Source organism: Cricetulus griseus, chromosome 2 (genome assembly GCF_003668045.3).
Source record: "Cricetulus griseus strain 17A/GY chromosome 2, alternate assembly CriGri-PICRH-1.0, whole genome shotgun sequence".
NCBI classification, from domain to species: domain Eukaryota; kingdom Metazoa; phylum Chordata; class Mammalia; order Rodentia; family Cricetidae; genus Cricetulus; species Cricetulus griseus.
Window position 1 is genome coordinate 264,755,564 of NC_048595.1, and position 21,747 is coordinate 264,777,310.

At 42.7% G+C, this 21,747-nt stretch overlaps 1 protein-coding gene across 2 annotated transcripts in view; it reads right to left on the reverse strand.

Moving 5' to 3' along the window:
- Afg1l (AFG1 like ATPase) overlaps positions 1–21,747 on the reverse strand; it is a 141,871-nt gene that overhangs the window by 93,826 nt on the left and 26,298 nt on the right. The window contains exons 3-4 of one of the 2 annotated variants that reach the window (XM_027402231.2): positions 10,820–10,871; positions 34–135 (exon numbers count right to left, since the gene is read on the reverse strand). In XM_027402231.2, coding sequence (XP_027258032.1) covers positions 34–135; positions 10,820–10,871 — 154 coding nt within the window. The remainder of the gene's footprint in view (positions 1–33; positions 136–10,819; positions 10,872–21,747) is intronic. The other variant, XM_027402233.2, reaches the window with a different exon arrangement.

Genomic DNA, 21,747 nt, shown 5'->3' on the forward strand with positions numbered 1-21,747 from the left:
CCACTGGATGGCTGCTTGGGGTCACTAACTTACTTCTGTGCACATCTAGCATGAAGCCATGGAAATGGACCCGTTTTTTCCTCTTCATTTCCACATAGGTATAAAACATATCCATCACCATTGTTTTCCCTGTACCTGAAAAATAAAAATAAAAAATTTAAGAATACCATTAAATGGCATGTGCTGATTACACTAATGACTGTTCATTAGCTTTGAGATAATGAGACTGTGAGCTTCACTGGGAAGCTAGAGGCTGCTGCTCCACTAGGTCGGGGAAGGTACTTATGTTTCCTCTGAACCGGCTTTAAAAGATTGATGGTTCCTGTTTCCTCATGATCCTGCTTTTAGTCACCATGGAGAGGTATGCTCATAACCTGGCATGGTTTCTAGGCTGTTCTTTTGTCTTTTCTTCTAAAAGACACCAAAATAAATTAATTTACTATCTGTTAGGAACTATGGAAAAATCAGAAATTAAAGGTAAGAATATTGAGAGAAGGCGGCTGGCTGGCAGGCTGGCTCAGCGGGTGAAACACGAGCCATGCAAGCCTGCTGACTGGCATGTAGTCTCACCCTCCCACCCCACCCCACCCCTGCATACACATATACTATAGGCACACACGATAATAATAGACACAAATAATTTTTTAAGGAGGTGAAAAGTTAAGCAATAAATGCAGAGGAAAATGGTCAACTACAATACTTTGTCCTGTTTAAAGCTGAGAGCATGTTTTTCAAAACAAGCCCTACTTCAGAAACTCTGCTAACAGATTTTTAGAATTACATTATCTAGTTTTCAACACTTGAAAACGTTACTCACTAGAATTGCACTTGCAGCTTAATGTCAGTCACCTGAGCACAGGCAAGCACAAAAAGTTACTCTCTGGCAGAAAACCTAGCACCCAGGAACCTAGCACCCCGGGACCATAGCGGTACCCATGCTTTGTCCATACCGCAGCCCCAGCAGCCATCAGCAAGCCAAATCTGCACTTAAGGGTCCTGTCACCAATCCCCCCACCTCTCTGTCTCTGTCTCTGTCTCTGTCTCTGTCTCTGTCTCTATCTCTGTCACTCTGTCTCTCTGTCTCTCTGTCTCTCTCTCTCTGTCTCTCTCTGTCTCTCTCTCTCTCTCTCACACACACACACACACACACACACACATCAAATCAGAAGATGCAATTACTAAAATTAGAAGGCAGCTTAGCAAATAGGAAGACACAGACTTCATCTTTGGGCTTTTCTCCACTCTGGGAGGCATTAAGCCCATGATCTTTCTTTTTTAAAAAATGTTATGTGTGTGGTTGTTTTGCTTGCATGTGTCTGTAAGCCACATGCATGCAGTTCCCTTGGAGGTTAAAAGAGGGCATCAAATTTCTCCTGTAACTAGAGTCACTGATGATTGTGAGCCACCTGGTGGATGCTGGGAACTGAACCCAGGTCCTTTGCTAGAGCAACAAGTACTCTTAACCCCTGAGCCACCTCTCCAGCCCCCAAGCCCATGCCATCTCAATGCCAGGTCTTTTTTGTATGTGGAAATGCAATTCCCAGTCAGACTTTTCATGAAAAGGCTCATTTAAATTGAAAAGTGACTGCAAAATCTTTAGTACGGTACTTCTGGCTAGAACAAGCTACAGCAGATTCTCAATCATTACATTTACCAAAAAAAGTAAAGCAGTAAACTTTTAAATTCTACTCATCTAACATTGACCCAGCAAAGCTCTTGAATTACCCCAACCAAAAATGTGAAGAACATATACTTGAACTTGATATTTGTGTGAACTCTCTGTCAAATGGTCTTAAAATGGAGCAAGGCCATGCACGTGAGCTGGAAGCTAGCCCGAGTTACATGACTCAAAACACAACAAAACAAACAAACAAAAAAACCGAAAAGAAAATATTAGGTTACATAAATTTTAACCATGTAACTTTCAAGATCTTACTTAAATATGCTAAGTATCCTAATTCACTTAATTGATAGATTTGCTGTATGTACACATGATAAGATGCTACTGACTGCATCATGCAGGTACTCGGGATACAACAGGAACAGTACTAAAAACCCTGGCATCAGTATGAGTTCCTCATCGTGCAAGGCCACCATGGATTACAGCAAGACACTGCCTCAAGAAGATGTAAAACAAATTGCTAAAGTGAGTTATAGCCAATAAGAGCACACATGTTATTCTGAGGTAGATGAGAAAAATAGAAAATTACTAGTACATGGCCGTACTTAACACCGTGGTAAGCTTAGTGACATGTGCTTCAAGAGCATGTAGGAAGACTGTAATAGAAGAAAAATGTTTTACATAATCACAAGATGGAATGAATAAAATATAAATACCAAAGATACAAAAAATACTAATCATATGAATAATGTGAATATACAAAATGGTCTTTAGAAACTAAGAACAGGGCAGATAGGCCGGCCAGCAGGTTAGGACACTTACCACGCCTGGCAACCAGTGTTTAACCCCTCCCCCTCCCCTCCCCCTCCCACCCCACCTTGGTCCCTCACTATGGAAGGAGATAACAAAATCCCCTAAGTTGTTCTCTGACCTCTACATACACATGTGGCATATGCACATGTACATACAAACTAAAACAGATTATTAAGTAATAAGGTAATTTTTACATTAAAAACAACAACAAAGAATGAGATGCGTATAGTAACACAGGCCTGTAATCCTAGCCCTTAAGAGGTTGAGGCAGAAGGATTAGGAGTTCAAGGCCAGTTTAGGCTACATAAAGAGTTAGAGGCCAGCCTGAGCTATATGAAATCCCATCTTAGAACAAGAGCAACGAAAGGCAGGGTGGTGTGGTAGCTAACAAAGACCCAGGGGAAACAGAATACAAACGCGAGATGGTAGGTGTCAGCCCTAAGTACTGATCAAACCAACTGGACCACATAATCCAGTGAAAAGGCTGAGATAAATGAACAAAAACTACTACAGACTCTCTTCATGATACCCAAACACACATGATAAAAGTAAAAACTGAGGGCTTTAGAGATGGCCCAGAGGTAAAGAGCACTGGCTGTTTTCCAGAGGACCCTGGTTCAGTTCTCAGCATCACATGGTGGTTCACCACCATCTGTTCCAAGGGCCCTGACACCCTCTTTGGTCTTCTTAGGGATGGTATTCGAGTGGTGCACTAACATACATGCAGGTGGGACACCCAAACACGTAAAGTTAATTAACTAATTAATTAAATCTCAAAAAAGGTAAAACTGAGACCTGTCCCACAAGTACTCATCCTAAGAAAGCTACAGTAATCATATGAATATCAGACAAACTGGACAAGTAGTCAGGAATATTGCTAAAGATAAAGAATGATAGGCCATAATAAGATAATTGAGTCATCAAAAAAGGTAGACTGGCAGGAGTCCCTGTGGCCCACATCTGGAATCCCCATCCACAGGAGGCTAGAGCTGTGAGTCTGAGTCCAGTCTATATCAAAGGAAGAAAAGACAGAAGAATAACAATACATATATGCCTATGTGTATTAAATGAAACTAAAGGGGAAATAATCTAATCCACAATAAATGTAGGAGTTGTCAACATTGCTTTCTTGGAAAAAGACAAAATAAAAAGAAAAGCAATGAGAATACAGATTTCCATAACATTTTACAAAACTGAAGTGCAGAACATTACGCACAGGAACAAGTGGTTAGTGTTTTCACATCACCTGAAATAGTCTGTAGCAGGCTTTTGTGGAGCACCAGGCCCCAAATCATGGCAGGGACGGAGACTTATTAGTAATTATGAATGCTGGGCCTTAACTTAGACTTGGATCTAGCTTGCTTTTCTTTATTTAACTTAACACATTTCTATTAATCTATATGCTTCCCTGCCCTGCTCATTTACCTCATCTGTGTACCTCATCCTGCTTCCCTTCTTCCTCCTGTCTGTCTGTCAGGCCCCTGGCTGGCTGGCCAACTCCCCTTTTCTCTCTGCCCACCAGCCCTGCCTATTTTCCTTCTGTTTAGCTGTTGGTCATTCAGCTTTTTATTAGACCAATCGGGTGCCTTAGGCAAGCTAGGTCAAACAGCAACACATCTTTACATGGTTAAACAAATATTCTATTCCATGACATTCAACCCTAAATCATAGTTGTTCTTCTGAAATATGAAAGGAAAGGAATTGAGTCAGACAAGCCATTTTTGGGGACTACAATAAAATCAACTAGGAATCCATCAGATATTTAGAAATTTATCAGCATGTAGGTAAGAAACCCTTGAAGCCCCACACAACCTCCCACGGCAGCCTGAGCTCTTTCTAGAGACCTCCACTTAGGTAAAGCAGGATCCTTGACTTTCCACAGAAAGGGCTTTCAGGATGAGCCAGGATGAAGCAGAACTGCATCTTACTAAGACATTATAAACACAAGGATTAAAAGAAAGAGAGAGGTGCTCTAGCACTCCAGGAGACAGGCCTGAGAGCACGGGACAGGCTCCCCAGAGGAGAGTTGTATTTCACTGTCTTTATAACAGCCATGTAAAAGCCTTGTTGGAGTTTGGAGTTGTCTTTAAAGGTACCTATGGACCTTAAATTAGATCACAGAGTCAACAGGACTACAGCAGACAAAGCAACACTTCAGATCTCAGGAACTGCAGAGGAAGTTAACTGTAAACTAAAATTAATAGGAGAAAATACGCAGCCAGGGGTAGGCCCACACTTAAGGATATGTCTGTCCAGGCCTTAAAATGCTACCTTAGGGGCTGGAAAGATGGCTCAGAGGTTAAGAGCTCTGACTGCTCTTCCAGAGGTCAGCAACCACATGGTGGCTCTCAACCATCCATTATGAGATCTGGTGCCCTCGTCTGGTGTGCAGATATACATGGAAGCAGAATGTTGTATACATAATAAATAAATAAAACCTTTAAAAAATGCTACCTTAGCATTCTTATATAAAGTGTCTTTATATTGCAAGGAATGTCTTTATGCAGGCAGTCTGCATAGCAAGTGTTAATTGTGTTGGAACTCTTGATCCTCGACTGGCAGAGGCCTCGGTCAGACTCCAGGGTGAAGGGTTCCTCTCCCTTCCCACCCCCTCATTACTTTCTGTCTTTCTGTCCTGCTTCAAACAAAATGAAAAGTCAAAGACATATGAACATGTGATGAGGACTGCCAAAGCAACTCTTGGAGGTAGTTTGATAACTTCAAAGGCTTATATTAAAAAGCAACATTTTAAAATCTATAGGAACTTAGCCTATTCTACAAAGTCAGAAAAGGCAGCAAATGAAACAAAGTAAATGTAAGAAAGGAAATAATAAAATCAAGAAATCAATAAACCAAAGCTAAATCAACTAAACCCTATCTCAGCTAAACAATACAGAGAGGAAAACAAGGCAATGGCTGGAAAAAGCACACAGCCTGTCACTTATGTGAGGTGCCCTAAGGGCATTTTTCTGGGAGATATCCGAGTCTCTGATTTCAATGCCATCTCCATTCTTGGATCCAGACATGTATTTTAAGGGATCTTTGGGAGGTCCCAGAGCATAGTGGTCCCTAACCATGAGGCATTGTTGCACACACACCTACAATCCCAGAACCCTGAGGCCAGTCCCCAGTCTCAGCTACTTACACACTGAGTTTGGGGCCAGCTCAGATTAAATAAGGCCCCATCTCAAAAACCAAAACAGGAAAATAAAGACTGAACTCCTGTGTTCTGCTTGCATGAACATGACAATGTTCATGACATTGGCACACTTTACTGCTTGGCAATAGAATGGCAGGCCCCCAAATTAAACACAATACAACCATCATGTAGCAACCCCACTTTGGGGAATATAAAATAACTGAAAGTGGGAATGCAAACAAAGATCTATGCATTAATGTTCATAGTAGCTCTATTCATAACAACTGAAGACAGAATGACTCAAAACACCCACTGACAGATAGATAGATAGATAGATAGATAGATAGATAGATAGATAGATAACAACTTGTGATATATACATGTGATGGAATATTATTCAGCCTTTAAAAGGAAGAAAATTCTTGGGTGATTGGATTTGTTTGCCCCTGCAAAAGTATTTTTAGTTTATTCATGAATCAGTCTTCAAATTAACTCACTTCAAACTAATAACTTATAAAGTTTATTTTAAACTATACTGATGGTTTAAAGATGGGAGGAGCATGAAAACAAAGAATCTAGGGAGAAATTCTGATGTGTGGAACAATATAGATGAATCTTGAAGATATTTTGCTAAGTAAAATAAGCCAGACATGAAAGGCCTGATACTGGATATTTCCCTTTCTGTGAGCGGCCTAGAATAGTCAGACTCTTGGCACAAGGGAGAACGGTGCTCCAAGGATTTGAAGGCTGAAGAAAATGGGGAGAGGTTGATAATGGCTGATCTGTCTATTCAGTACCTCTCCAAAGCAACACACTGCCTGGCACAGGGAAGCATCTGTCCACTGGTGAAGAAAACTAGGTCAGAGGACCTTGGGGGAAATTGGAAGGTGCAGGACCCCAAATCTACCAAGTTCACAATGTTGCTTTAGTCTCGAAGAATCATAAATTAAACCTAGTGTTTTCTCAAGAGCAGAGAAGTGCCAGGGATTAACTTGAAAAATCTGTTTGAGATCTGACAGCCAAGCCCCGAGTTAGGAGTCAAAAATAACTTAGAGAACACCCCTGGAAGTTTCTTCTCCCAGTTCTCCCCTGCTGGCAAAGGAAGAAGTGGGGTCCTCCCCACCACCCCCAGGACCCCACAACTGTGCTCTAACCCCTACCAACTTCGAGAGCTTGGTGTGAGCATAGGGCTGGCCAGGCTGCTGCGGGTAGGGAGTATAAGGACAGGACAGGTCAGGACAGGACAGGACAGGACAGACTGCTGCAGGTAGGGACAGTTAAGGACAGGACAGGTGCTGCAGGTAGGGACAGTAAGGACTCACTTCCATTCTCTTCTAATGGTCTAGATAAATCATTAACCCTGCTGGCACCACTGCAGTAAAGACTGAAGCTCCCCCAGCCCCCCAAAAAAGGGGGAAAGAAGAAAGGGAACGTGGGAAGGAGGAAAAAGTTTCACCTGTGCTAAAGATTCTACAAGACTAAGCTTCAAGATTAAGGAGAGTTAAAATGTTTCACACCAGAGCCAAATTCTCTCAGCTGTTTTAGGCCCTTTGAAAGCCTTCTATTGCCCACACCTGTGTCGACCCAGCATCCTTGTGACTGTCCAGACTTTAAACGTATTAACAGACCACTAGCCCAAAACCTAAGAATGCTATCAGCTATTATCTCATACCTACAGCAGTTGTCTTGCTTGGCTATGACTTGTGGACCCACCAGTGTATTTGATTTGCTGCTTCCTTTGTTCTGTGACTGCTAGAATCTGACGTAAGAATTTCCATGGTAGAGTGTGGTGTTTGGGGAACCTGAATCTGGCTGATCACTTAGCTCCAGAATAAACCATTTCTTACTGTCTCTGAGATGAGAACCGCATTTTTGCTTTGACAGTGGTCTTCTGGTCAAGAGCTGTGACAGGACCAGCTATATGCCAAGAGTGAAGGCAAAAATATTACCATAAAGCTTTCAGCCTCTGAATGTGGTGAGCTGAGCACTACTGATGAAGATCGTTTTCTTAAGGTTGAACTATAATGTTAATTCACCAACTTAAATACCAACCCTGTGACGGTTCCAGGATATAGGGTTCACCCAAGTCCTTCATCTTAACCCATCTATGAATAAAGAGCACAACATGGCGGGCACCACAGAGAAATGAGGGGTGGCAATGGGTGCTAGGAAGCGAGTACCCTCCTTCCCAGGAAACCCTGCTAGGTTTAACAATCATTTCTCAAGTCCAAAATGGGATGGTAAAGAGTAAGAGTTTAGGGTGGCATTCTGAGGCTATTCTATCGAGAGCTCCCAAAATGGGAACTTGACTTCTTATTACCCCCTTTCTGCATATTCTAAACTGATTCTAGCCACCAAAAGTTATCTCACTTCCTAGTTCAGGGTTGTGTCTCTTCCTCTCTGTACTATAAAGGTATTTTTTAATAATTTATTTAGCTTTATTTTATGTGCATTGATATGAAGATATCAGATCCCCAGGAACTGTAGTTACAGACACTTGTGAGCTGACATGTGAGTGCTGGGAATTGAACCCAGGTCCTCTGGAAGAGCAGCCAGTGCCCTCAACTGCTGAACCATCTCTCCAGCCCTGTATAAAGGTATTTCAACCAACAACATGTACCCAGCCTACACCGAACATCCCAGATTATTCCCTCTCTCCCTCCCTCCTTCTCTCTCTCCCATTCTCTTCCTCCTCATTGTTTTGTTTTGTTTTATTTGAGACAAGGCCTTACAACATAGCCCAGGCTAGCCTCAAGCTCATACTTCTCCTGATGTTGGGGTCGCAGGTCTGCATCTCATTCGTGGCTAGTGTTTTTCAAGAATTCAGATGCATTATTCATACTGTATCTCCATTCAATTAGTTAGACTATGGGATCAAGCTTCACCAGTCTTGTTTTTCAAGCCCTTTTGCAGAAGTCTCGACTAACCATCTCCATTTATGGTTAAGTGGCTAAGATAACAGGAACAACAAACGACAGATTTTTGCAATGACTGAACATGAAAGTGAGGGTGTGGGAAGTACAATACTCTCCAAAAGAACAAGAGCTAGACAGAGTAAGGCTGACCCAGGACGCTGGGACCTGAGAGCAGTGCCCGGGACGCAGAGGACTGAGAGCTGTGCCCGGGACGCTGGGGGCTGAGAGCTGTGCCCGGGACGCTGGGGGCTGAGAGCTGTGCCCGGGGCGCAGAGGACTGAGAGCTGTGCCCGGGGCACAGAGGACTGAGAACAGTGCCCGGGGCGCTGGGGGCTGAGAGCCGTGCCCGGGGCGCATGCGCAAAACACCATGGCGCGCCTGCTGTAAGTGAAAAGGAACATCACCTCAAAGCTCGCAACCAGCCTAGCAGCTAAGGGAAAGGCAAGTCTGCCCCATGGATGAAACCAGGAGATGAAGGAAGCACCACCGCGATGCCCCAACCCCATCTACTAACCGATTTAAAGAGACTGCAGGGCAGGGTGGTGCTGAGGCAGGAGGAGCGCTTGACCACAAAACCGAGACTCGCACAAGGAGCTTAGTAAGACCCTGTTTGGGGGGTGAGGGTGGGATGATAACAATGATAACCAGGTCACTTGGGGCTTAGATTATGAATAGAAATCTTTGCCAACAAAACTTAAGTAAAAAATGGATCAAAGACCTCAACATAAACCCAGCCTCACTTAACCTATTAGAAGATAAAGTAGGAAATACCCTTGAATTAATTGGTACAGGAGACCGCTTCCTGAACATAACACCAGTAGCACAGACACTGAGATCAACAATTGATAAATGGGATCTCCTGAAACTAAGAAAAGCTTTTGTAAGGCAAAAGACATATTCAGCAAGACAAAACAGCAGCCCACAGACTGGGAAAAGATATTCACCAACCCCACATCTGACAGAGGGCTGATCTCCAAAATATACAAAGAACTCAAGAAGCTAGTCTCCAAAACACCAAACAATCCAATTAAAAAGTGGGGTACAGAACTAAATAGACAATTCTCAATAGAGGAATCTAAAATGGCTGAAAGACACATAAGAAAGTGTTCAACATCCTTAGCCATCAGGGAAATGCAAGTCAAAACAACTCTGAGATACCATCTTACTCCTGTCAGAATGGCTAAAATCAAAAACACCAATGACAGTTTATGCTGGAGAGGATGTGGAGAAAGGGGAACACTTCTCCACTGCTGGTGGGAGTGCCAACTTGTACAGCCACTTTGGAAATCAGTATGGCGACTCCTCAAGAAAATGGGAATGAGTCTACCACAAGATCCAGCAATTCCACTCTTAGGCATATACCCAAAAGAAGTACATTCATACAACAAAGATATCTGTTCAACAATGTTCATAGCAGCACTATTTGTAATAGCCAGAAACTGGAAGCAGTCCAGATGCCTCTCAATTGAAGAATGGATAGAGAAAATGTGGTACATTTACACAATGGAGTACTACTCAACAGAAAAAAACAATGGAATCTTGAAATTCGCAGGAAAATGGATGGAACTAGAAGAAACCATTCTGAGCGAGGTAACCCAATCACAAAAAGACAAACATGATATGTACTCACTCATATGTGGATTTTAGACATAGAGTAAAGGATTACCAGCCTACAATCCACACTGCCAGAGAAACTAGTAAACAAGGAGAACCCTAAAAGAGACAAACTTTGTCCCCTGGAGAAGGGGACAGGGTCAGGATCCCCTGAGCAAATTGGGAGCATGGGAAAAGGGGGAGGAAGCTATGAGAATGAGAAGGGAAGAAGAGGAAGGATGCAGAGGTCATGAGGGAGCAGAAAGGTTGAGTCAGGTGTAGACTAGAAGAAAGGGTATGTGATAGGTAGGGTTTTAGTTGGAGGAGGGGTGGTAGGGGAGGAAGGGAGGGAGAAGGGAACTGGGGTTGTCATGTAATTCAATCTTGTTTGTATTTCAAATAAAAAAATGTTTAAAAACAATAAAAGAAATCCAGAAATTAAAAACCCAAAAAGCATAAGCTTAATTTTAATAGGAAGCAAGCTGCATGACGAGCACGGTGATGAGATCTGGCTATGCAGTTAGTCACAGACAACTTCCTGCAGGTCATCTGGCTTCACTTCATGTAAAACAAAGCATTTACACTCTCACATGGTATCTGATTCTGCCTAGGAGAAGCAATGGTGAAAGCTCAGGTCACTGTCCCTCCCTCCCACTTCACACCCCTTATGCAGATCTCCCTGGTTTGGGACTAACAAGAAGCTCCTGGCCGGCCCCCCAGGCCTCATTCAACACTTACCGACATCTCCATAAACATACAGGCCCTTTGGAGGTTTGTTCCTTGAAAAAAGCTGCAAATTAAGAACAAATTTCAAATTTTCTATCATGAAAAGAATCACATATAATCATACACACAAAGTTCCCAGCTGTGCTATATATAGGACAGTGAGGGGGCAATTATATACAATAAGTAGAAAAAAACTTGGTATGAAAGTCTGCAAAGCCAAAATATTGGACAGCCTTTAAAAGGAGGATATTTTTGATAGAGTACAGCACAGATGAATCTTGAGGACATCGTATTAGTAAAATAAGCTAGTCACACAAAGACATAATACTTATGAGGTACCCTTATATGAGGTACTCAGAGTAACCAAAAGTCATATAAATGAGAAGTAGAAAATATGGTGGTCAGAGGCGGAGCAGAGGTGAGGAATTAGTGTAGGAATTCAGTGTTGCACTGTGTTACATGAAGAGACAGGTAGGAGAAACACACAGAATCATGTCGGCATTTACTGCCACAGAGCTGTGTAATTAAAAATAGTTAAGATGGCCAGCATGGCAGCAGACACTTGCTATCCAAGTACTCAGGAGGCTGAGGCAGGAGGATGCCTGGACTTCATAACCAGACCTGTGATTTAAAAGGCAAAATCTGATAGCTCAACTCAGAAATGGATCCATAATGCTCTTGCTTCTGTTTGTAACCCACAGGCAAATTCACCTCCCGACATGGGCCACACCCGGCTACAAGCCAGGCAAGCGGATCTTCTCTACCTTGGTTCCAACATCTGCATAGCCTCCTGTTCCCCTGAAGGTCACTGTTCTTAAGATTCAGCTGAAAACAGATTTCCATTCCCACCATCTCTTAGTTTTTCTTTGTTTTTTTTTTTTTTGTGTGTGAAACATTGTGTAACTATATTTTCAACTTGCCAAAAAAAAAAAAAAAACAACAACAAAAAATATTACACTAATTTGTGTGTGTGTGTGTGTGTGTGTGTGTGTGTGTGGTTTTTGAGACAGAGTTTCTCTGTGTAGCTTTGGAGCCTGTCCTGAGGCTGGCCTTGAACTCTGCATTACACTCTTAATGTTAAAACAATGTCAAATTTGAAACTTAACATAAAACCCAATAATCTCTCAGTAGATTCTGCATATTAGAAACCTTTGGAAAGCAATATTCTTTGTTAGTTAATTGGAGGTGTTAAACACAATCTGCACCAATAATTTTGTTGTTGGTGATGGTGGTGGTTTTTGGTTTTGGTTTTCAGACAGTATAGCCTTGTATCTGCATAGCCTTGGCTGACCTGGAACTTGCTATGTTAATCAAGCTAATCTCAAAGTTATAAAGATCCCCAATTTTAGGATTAAAGGTGTGAGCCAACTTGCCTGGAATAGTTTTTCTCTAGTACTGTTCAAATGGCACAAACAACACACACTAAGTAAGCAAAATTCGAGTTAGAAAAGCAACAAAGATGGGAGGGGAGTTGAATGAGAGCTCAATTTCTATATACAGTGCTGAGGATAGGCGAGCAGCTCAACACTAGAACGCTTCCTCACAAGTGCAATGGCTGGGACTCCGAGCTCAGGACTCACAGGCACCGAGAAGCACTTAGGGTCTGTCTTCTTTTTTCCTTCCTATCCAATAATCCAATCCAAGAGCACCCTGTCAGATTTTTGTATGCTACATGTGCAATTTATGCTAAATTCACTTCTTACTCCTCTCCTTAAATTAAACTGAATTTGGACTTAGTTTGGCGAAATTTTAGGGGGAAGGTATGTTTTGCTTTTTGAGACAGGGTGTCACCGTATGGCTCTGGCTGACCTGGAACTCTGTATGTAGACCAGACTGGCCATAAAATCACAAACATCTGCCTGCCTCTGCCTCAGTGCTAGGACTAAGGGCCTGCACCATCATGCCAGGTCCTGCATTGCACCTTAATGCTAAAGAGATACTGCTAAGTGTGCATAGCAATCCTAGTATTTGGAAGCTCAAGCAAAAGGATCTCAGTTCAAGGCTAGCCTGGACAACATAGTGAAAACTTGTGTCAAAAAAAAACTAAGAGATGACATGTGCCTATGTGGTAGAATGGCAATGTCCCTCAATTTAGTCCCCACAAAAGTTGATGAGCAAAATAGATAACTTTTGACTACTGAATTTAAAACCTAGATATCAGGCCAGGTGTGGTGGCATACACCTTTATTCCCATCACTTAGGGCATGCTGATCTCTTTGAATTCAAGGCCAGTGTGGTTACTTGGTTCCAGGACAGTCAGAGTTACTGGGTGAGACCCTGTATCAAAAAAATAATAAAATAAAAATAAAGCTTGGATACCTTCTATCAATCAAGGTTAAGTGGTGTATCTAAATGACATTAAAATTTTTACTACAGTTATTTATTATACGTGTGTGAATGAAGAGGATACGTGCATTTCATAGCATACATATTAAGGTCAGAGGACAACTCTTGAGAGCCTGTTGTCCCGTTCCACCATATGAGTCCTAAGGATCAAACTCAGGTCATCAAGCCTGATAGAAAGCAGATATAAGCACTGAGCCCTCTCACATTCAGCAGTCATTCCTTACCCTCAGGAAGCATGGTCCTCCAGCGGACCTCTATAACTTGACTGTCCTGACCCCATACATGCCCTATTTTCCTATGTACATCTACCTATAATAAGATATAAACAATAGCAGCTGATAATAAAGAGAATTACTATAAAACCATACTATAATGAAACTATTTAAAAATTACATGTTGGGGGGCTGGAGAGATGGCTCAGAGGTTAAGAGCACCGACTGCTCTTCCAGAGGTCCTGAGTTCAATTCCCAGCAACCACATGGTGGCTCACAACCATCCGTTATGAGATCTGGTGCCCTCTTCTGGTGTGCAGATATACATGGAAGCAGAATGTTGTATACATAATAAATAAATAAAATCTTTTTTAAAAAATTACATGTTGAGTTGGGTGGCTGGAGAGATGACTCAGCGGTTAAGAGCTCTTGAAGCTCTTGCAGAGGACTGCAAGGTTTGGTTCTCAGCACCCACATGGCAGCTCACAATCACCTATTTATTCTATTTCCAGGGGGTTCACAAACCCTCTTCTGGCCTCTTCACATATAGGCACTGTGCAACAAATATACAGACAGCCAGACAAAACACTCATGCACAGAAAATAAAAATAATTAACTCCAAAAAAATCTAGACAATATGGTTGGCCCTGGGGATATTGCTAGCTAAGCCACAGAGCAACAGCCTAGCATGCACAAGTCCTAGGGTCACTTCCTAGCACCACAAATGAACCCTATACTAATATATCAGCAATGCATTCAAGACTTTAGACAGCCTAGCTCTCTTTGGTGGTTCTCTGGAACTTTCTCAGCTTCCTTGAAGCTAGCCTACACTTCCCTACAATGGCTCCCACTTCTTCATACAGAGAAAGCAGGAGGTGTCTTGTGGGGCCTGAGCTCTTGCAGCTTGCTGCATGAAACTGCAGCTCTGCCTCTGCAATCATCTTCTCATTTCTCCCTCCAATGATAAAAGACACACTTCCTATCAAAACCTCACTGGTGCCTGCCTCTCAAAAAACCCACCCATGGCACATCAAATCAGTCTTCTCGTGTAACCCTGCTGCTCACCAACACCTTTAAACATACCTTCCTGCTCATTTGTTTTTATAATACTGAAGTGCAATATCTTATAAGCAAGACAAAACAAACAAACAAAACCAACCAGAAACCACAAGGAAAAAAGACAAAAACTGTGAAATACTTTAAATTGTTGGTCTTAATTCCTGGGCAAAGGGAGTCCTCTCCAGGAAGCTCTTTCTACACCTCCTAGAGCACCTCTTAGGGCACTGCCTGGTTTCTTCTAGCAATTCTAGCGTTTTGGGTTTCACACTAAGATTCTTTTATCCACTTGGGGTTACCCTTTGTATGGAGAGGCAGACACAGCTTCTAATCTCATTCTTCTGTGTGTGAACATCAACTTTTCCCAGTGCATTTGTTAAAGATGCTTTCTTTTCTCCAGTGTATGTTTTTTTAATAATTTATTTAACTTTTTATTTTATGTGTATTGGTGTGAAGGTGTCAGATCCCCTGAAACTGAAGTAACAGACAGTTGTGAGCTGCCATGTGGGTGCTGGGAATTGAACCCGGGTCCTCTGAAAGAGCAGCCAGTGCTCTTAACCATTGAGCCATCTCTCCAGCCCCCACAGTGTATGTTTTTGGCTTCTTTCTGAGTACTGTATTACATGTCCTCATGTTTGGCTCTTCTGTTTTATTCTGCTCGTCTACATGTCTGTTTTTACGACTGCAGCTCTCTAACATATCCTGAAGTCTGGAAAGGCAATCCCTCCAATATTGTTCTGTTTTCAGGGTTGCTTTGGCTATCCAGGGTCTTTTCTGGTCCCATGTGAATTTTAGGGTCTTTTTCTATTCCAGCAAAGATTGTTAAGGGTATTGCATTGATCTGTAAATTATTCTTAGTAAGAAGGTTGTTTTCACAATATTAATTCTACCAATCTGTGAACATGGGTTGTCTTTCCATTTCTCTAGTGTTTTCTCAATCTCTTTTTTCAGAAATTTGAAACAAAGTCTCACTGTAGACCAGGCTGGCCTCCAACTCACAGAGATCTGCCTACCTCTCTGTTCCTGGATGCCAGGATTAAAAGGATTCATGATCATGACTGGTTCTAAAGTTATTTTTAAAAATCAAGCTATGAGCCGGGCACTGGTGGCACATGCCTTTAATCCCAGCACTCGGGAGGCAGAGGCAGGCGGATCTCTGTGAGTTCAAGGCCAGCCTGGTCTCCAGAGCGAGTGCCAGGATAGGCTCCAAAGCTGCACAGAGAAACCCTGTCTTGAAAAACCAAAAAAAAAAAAAAAAAAAACAAAAAAAAAACAAAAAAAAATCAAGCTATGTATGGTAAATGAAATCCTAGCACTTGAGGTAGGTAGATAGATCAGAAATTCAAGGTTATCCTTGAAAGGGGTAAAGGGTTTTACTTCTAGGAATAAAGGGACCAGACCCCCACTCAGCTCCCTGCTTTAGCAGCCATGACATGATACAGAAGAGACACATAGGCCTCTGATACAAAGAAACTCCAGATCCTCTGGCTTCCAGGAGCCTAGGGCCAAAACTGAACACAAAGAAACTCCAAACCCCCACCCCCACCCCCAGCCTTCTAGGTACTGGGTTCCTGGGAACTGTTTGGCCACAAAAGAAACTCCAGGGGAGACCAAAACCTCCCCTATAGTCATCAGGATACAGTTCTAAAAACTATTGGTATCTATGTACAGCAGGCCACCTGCAAGTAACAAGACAAAGCCATAGAAACCACAGAATGTTCCCTCTCAGCACTGACCAATGAAAATACCTGGTACACGGGTATTTTATGCCAAAATATGACTTTGAGAAATTCTCCTGATTTTTCCCAAATGTCAACCAATCAGAAACCAACCCGTACCTACTGATGTAATCCTGTAACTTTTGTCTTTAAAACCTAGCAGTAGACAGGAAACTTCACCCCGTCTGGAGGCTGCTAGACAGGGTCCCTCCCTCGGTAGGATAGAACAATCAATAAACCTTGTGCATTTACATGGGTGGTCTGTCTCCCAGGTCTCTTTGGGGATCCTTGTGATTTGGGCACAACAATCCTTAGCTACACAATGAGTTCAAGACTAGCCTGAACTACCTGTCTCCAAACAAACAATGAAAGATCCACCACCACACTGACACTCTAGATATTTGCTTTCAAAGCTATTCCTTTGTTTTAACTGCTGTAAACTCAAAGTGGTCATCCCAAGTATTTACACTTAATGATGTAAATCTTATGTTTTGTTCTCAATTTCATTAAAATGTTAACATTAAAAAATGATCCAAGGCACTAGGCAAATGATACACCCATACAATCCCAGTACTCAGAAAGCAGAGGCAGGAGGATCTCAAATGCAAGGCTAGTCTAGGCTAAATAGCAAGACACTGTCTCAAAAAAATTATTTTTTAAAATCCCACCCATAATGATCCACTGTGATTCTCATGGATGTTTTAAGTTAAGAGGCATAGCTTCTGCCTTCCAGGATTATCCACCCGCTACTCCAGCATAATTTCCATTAGGACAACTAGCTAATAAGGGTGTTGCTCTTAAGATAAAAAGTATTGTTTTCAGTTTGTTTAAAATGCAGGGATATTACTTTTCCTGTTTCTCCCCATCCCCCCCAACACACTGCATTATTATCTCCCCAAATGGCAGAAGCAGAGACAATGATTCCAGCTGAGCATAATTACATCTTTTAAAAACTGGCATTACAGCATTCTCCACGTAGACCACTTTTGATAAAAGTATATCCTTCAGGTTTCTACAAATCTTAAAAACTAAAAAACAGAACTATATGTTAGCATCCACAAACTCTCTTTAAATGAAAATGGGTTTTTTTAATGGCTTTAGCTGATTTTCAAAAGAACCCTCCTAACCTAAAGTACATCAATTTGCTCAGTTTACTAGTATAATTAAGCCTATTTAAGTATCTAAATAAAGAGGCTTTCAAATTCTACAAAAACACACACAAGAAATGGCTTGCAGAGCAGCAGCTAGGAGCTAGCCATGGAGCTGTAGATAGAACAGGGATGTGTCAACTACTCCAGACACCTTCAGTGTGTGTGTCCCCCTTGCTCAAACCCAGTCCTGTTGGCTTAACATCGTCATTGAGAAGAGTCATGCAGCAGATGACAGGGCACAGCAAGTCAGACATTCAAACCCACACAGCTTTCTTCTCACAGAGACAAGGCCCAAGTGTGCTGATCTACCTGCTGATTCCCATTATCTGTGTTTTAAATTTATTTAATAAACTATTGGATCTAAGCATCATATGGAAGGAAGGGAGAGAGGGAGGCAGGGAGGGAGAGGGAAAGGAGGAAGGAAGCAAGCAAAAGAAGAAGAAACAGAGGGAGGGAGGGAGGAGGGAGGGAGGGAGGGAGGGAGGGAAGGACTTGTTAGGTCTAATGGTGTTCACTTATATAGGTCTCCTGGCTACTCAGAGGGCGCAGGACTCTTGCCCTGGACTCCGAAGGTTCTCAAGTGGAGTATCACTCGGTTTCCAGGCATCTTCTACACTAGCTGACAACTATTGCTAAGGACTCGTTCCCAGAGACAGATCCAGAAATGAGAGCTCACTGACACATGGGCAAGCCAGAGAGCTACCACAACCATCTTCAAATCAGCACAGAATTACTTTGTGTCTTCCACGAGGGCGTTGTTACTTACTTTTTTCACTCATTCTACAAACATGATTGAGCATTAAGTACCTACTTTATGCCAGTCCTTGAGTTATGACTCTACAGGACCAAGAAGTCCAAGGAAAAAAGTATCTGGCAAAGGTGTATGTGGGCAACATAAGAGGGTCCCTAAAGTTGGGTATGGTAGTGCATGCCTCTCATTCCAGCACTTAAGAAGCAAAGGCAGGCAGACTTGACCTATATAGCCAGACTTTGTCTCAAGGAATGTTCGTGTGCCAAATGGAATGAATGAGAAACTGTAGAAGAGACACCACACTCCTTTGCTTCACTTACAAGCCAACCCAGTGTCCAGACAATGAAGGGCCCAGGGAAAAGACCACGGGGCCCTTTGTGGTTCCGTGGGACCAAAGCAAATCAGAACAGCTACACAGTGGCCTCCATCACCAGTGCAGTCATGCAGTGTCTCCAAAGTGTGCAGCTGGCATCTCCCGGGAAGCTAGCGTACATGGTCATGGCAGTGTGTCCTGAAGCATACATTCAGCTCCTGGTCTCTGCTCTCCATGGAAGATGGAAGTATGATGGTTCGTTCAGGGTTTCTTTTCTGTTTGTTGCTTATTTGCCTATCTGTTTGATTGTTTGTTGAAGCAGAGTTTCATATAGCTCAGGCTGACCTTGAACCCCTATGTACTCATGAAAGAATTCTGATCTTTCTGCTGGGATTACAAAATAGTTCAGAGATAAAGGTGCTGACCACTAAGCCTGACAACTGATTTTAATATCCAGGACCCATATGGTAGAAGGAAAGAAGTGGTTGACCTCCACAGGCACACTCTCCCACACATACATATGCACAATAAATAAGCAGGTATAATCCAAGGAGAAGAGGAGGAAAAATAAGAAATCAGTCCTGGTGGCACACACCTTTAATCCCAGCACTCGGGAGACAGAGGCAAGTGGATCTTTGTGAGTTCAAGGCCAGCCTGAACTACAGAGTGCGTTTCAGAGCAGCCAGGGCTACAAAGTGACAACCAATCTTAGAGAGAGGGGTGGGGAGAAGAGAGAAGTCATGGAAATCTGAGAAGACGCTCAATGAGTAAAGGCACCTGTCACCAAGCGTGGTAAAGTTCAGTCTCTAGGACCCACAGGTGGAAGGAGAGAACTAACTCTGAAAGTGGTCCCCTGACCTCCACATGTGCAGCCTGGCACACTCACATATGCATGCTCACAAAAGAAAACGTAATAAATAAAAAGCAATTTTAAGATGGACGTTGGTGGCACACGCCTTTAATCCCAGCACTCAGGAGACAGAGGCAGGCAAATCTCGAGTTTGAGGCCAGCCTGGTCTCCAGAGCGAGTACCAGGATAGGCTCCAAAGCTACACAGAGAAACCCTGTCTCGAAAAACCAAATAATAATAATAATAATAATAATAATAATAAAGGGCTGGAGAGATGGCTCAGCAGTTAAGAGCACTGGCTGCTCTTCCAGAGGAGCTGGGCTCGACTCCCAGCACCCACATGGTCTAAGTCCAAAGGATCCGAAGCCCTCTTTGGGGCTCCATGAACACCAAGCACACAGATGGCAAAACACAAATACACATAAAATAAAGATAATAAAACATAAATATATAAATAATGAAATTTTCAAAAATATATTGCATTAGTCATCTATATTTATAAATAAAAGATGGAGAGGCTGGAGAGATGGCTCAGAGGTTAAGAGCACTGACTGTTCTTCCAGAGGTGCTGAGTTCAATTCCCAGCAACCACATGGTGGCTCATAACCATCTGTAATGAGATCTGGTGCCCTCTTCTGGTCTGCAGGCACACATGCAGACAAAACACTGTAAATAAATAAATGTATCTTTAAAAAAAATAAATAAAAAATAAAAGAGGGAGAGCTATAGAGGAAAACACCAAATGGACAGTGCTGGCTGGTTTTATGTCAGCTTGACATGAGCTAGAGTCATCAGAGAGGAAGGAGCCTCAATTGAGAAAATGCCTCCATCAGATCCGGACGTAAGGCGTTTTCTTAATTAGAGATCAATGGGAGAGGGTCCAGCCCATGGTGGGTGGTGCCATCCCTGGGCTGCTGGTCCTGGGTTCTATAAGAAAGCAGGCTGAGCAAGTCAAGGGAAGCAAGCCAGTAAGCAGCACCACTCCATGGTCTCTGCATCAGCTCCTGCTTCCAGGATCCTGCCCTGTTTGAGTACCTGTCCTGACTTCCTTCAGTGATGAACTGCAATATGAAAGTGTAAGCTAAATAATCTCTTTCCTCCCCAACTTGGTTTTTGGTCATGGGGTTTCACTGCAGCAACAGAAACTAATTAAGACATTGATCTTTAACACACACACACACACACACACACACACACACACACACACACACACACACACAAACCACATACAGAGAGGAAGAGAGGGAGAATGAATGAGAATAAACTAGATTCGAATCCATCAGAATCCGTCACAGCACACATTTTTGTCCTGTTTTGTTTTTCAAGACACGGTTTCTCTGTGTAGCTTTAGAGCATATCCTGGCACTCGCTCTTGAGACCAGGCTGGCCTCGAACTCACACAGATCCACCTGCCTCTGCCTCCCGAGTGCTGGGATTAAAGGCGTGCGCCACCAACGCCCGGCACAGCACATATCTTTATAGCTGTCCTCACACATGCCCCACGTGGACAAGTAATGGGTTATTACCATCCCCACATAGAAAGCACTGTTCGTAACTGTAGGTGTTACATTTTCAGACAGCTGTCTGCGCATTGTCACACAAGCCAGAGTGTCTTGCTAGGACATCACTGGGTGACACTTTCTCAGCCAGGATCATCTCACAAATCCACCACGGCATACGAAGTTCACTGTTGAGCAAAATACTGATCCTTAAAATGTGACTATAGTTGGACACCCGAGTTGAGCTTCATTAAAAACAGGCTACATGTAAGTCCTCTCCTAAAGGATGAAAAAACCCAGTGCCTGCACAGCCCTGATTAATGGAGAGCGAGAATGGAAGGCTGTTTAATTCTCTCCCTCCCTGACTCCAGAAATGCTTGATTTGGCTGTGTAAAAGTAATTCTAATTATAGTGATTTACATGAACTACTTATCATTTATGCCTAATTACCTCCCAGCACAATAACAATTATGCATACATTAAATGTGTCAGATTAACCTGGTTGTAAGTTTTATTTGGTAACAATATGTCCACAAGCTCTCATTCCTCACAGTCCACTGCTCCTGGGGCAGAGGCAAAGCTCTGAACTTCTTCAAATGTTTACCAGAGAAAGCATGGCCAGGTGAGGGAGGTATGTTCCCTTTTAATGTGATAGTGCAGACTTGCAGAAATTTCTTAGGACTACGGGAGAGGAAAAGAAAAGTGCACCAAAAGAAACCACTACACATCTGCACGGAGAACAAACTCAAAGTCCTCAAAATCACTTGTCTACGGCCGAAGAAGAACTCTACAAACATCATCTGAGAACTGAGACTCACTCAGATCCCCTTCTGTGAGAACTGGCAGATTCTCATGCCTTTCTTTTACTCCTTTGTATTGAAAAGAAATAGTTCTGTAGTTTACTTACAAATATTCAAAAAGGTTTCCTGTGTGTTTTCTCAGGTTATGTCAGATGTCTGAGTCCTGGGCTGAAGAGACAGCTCAGTCAGCAAAGAGTTCAAATCCCCAGAACCCACAGAACCCACACAAAAGCCAAGCACCTCA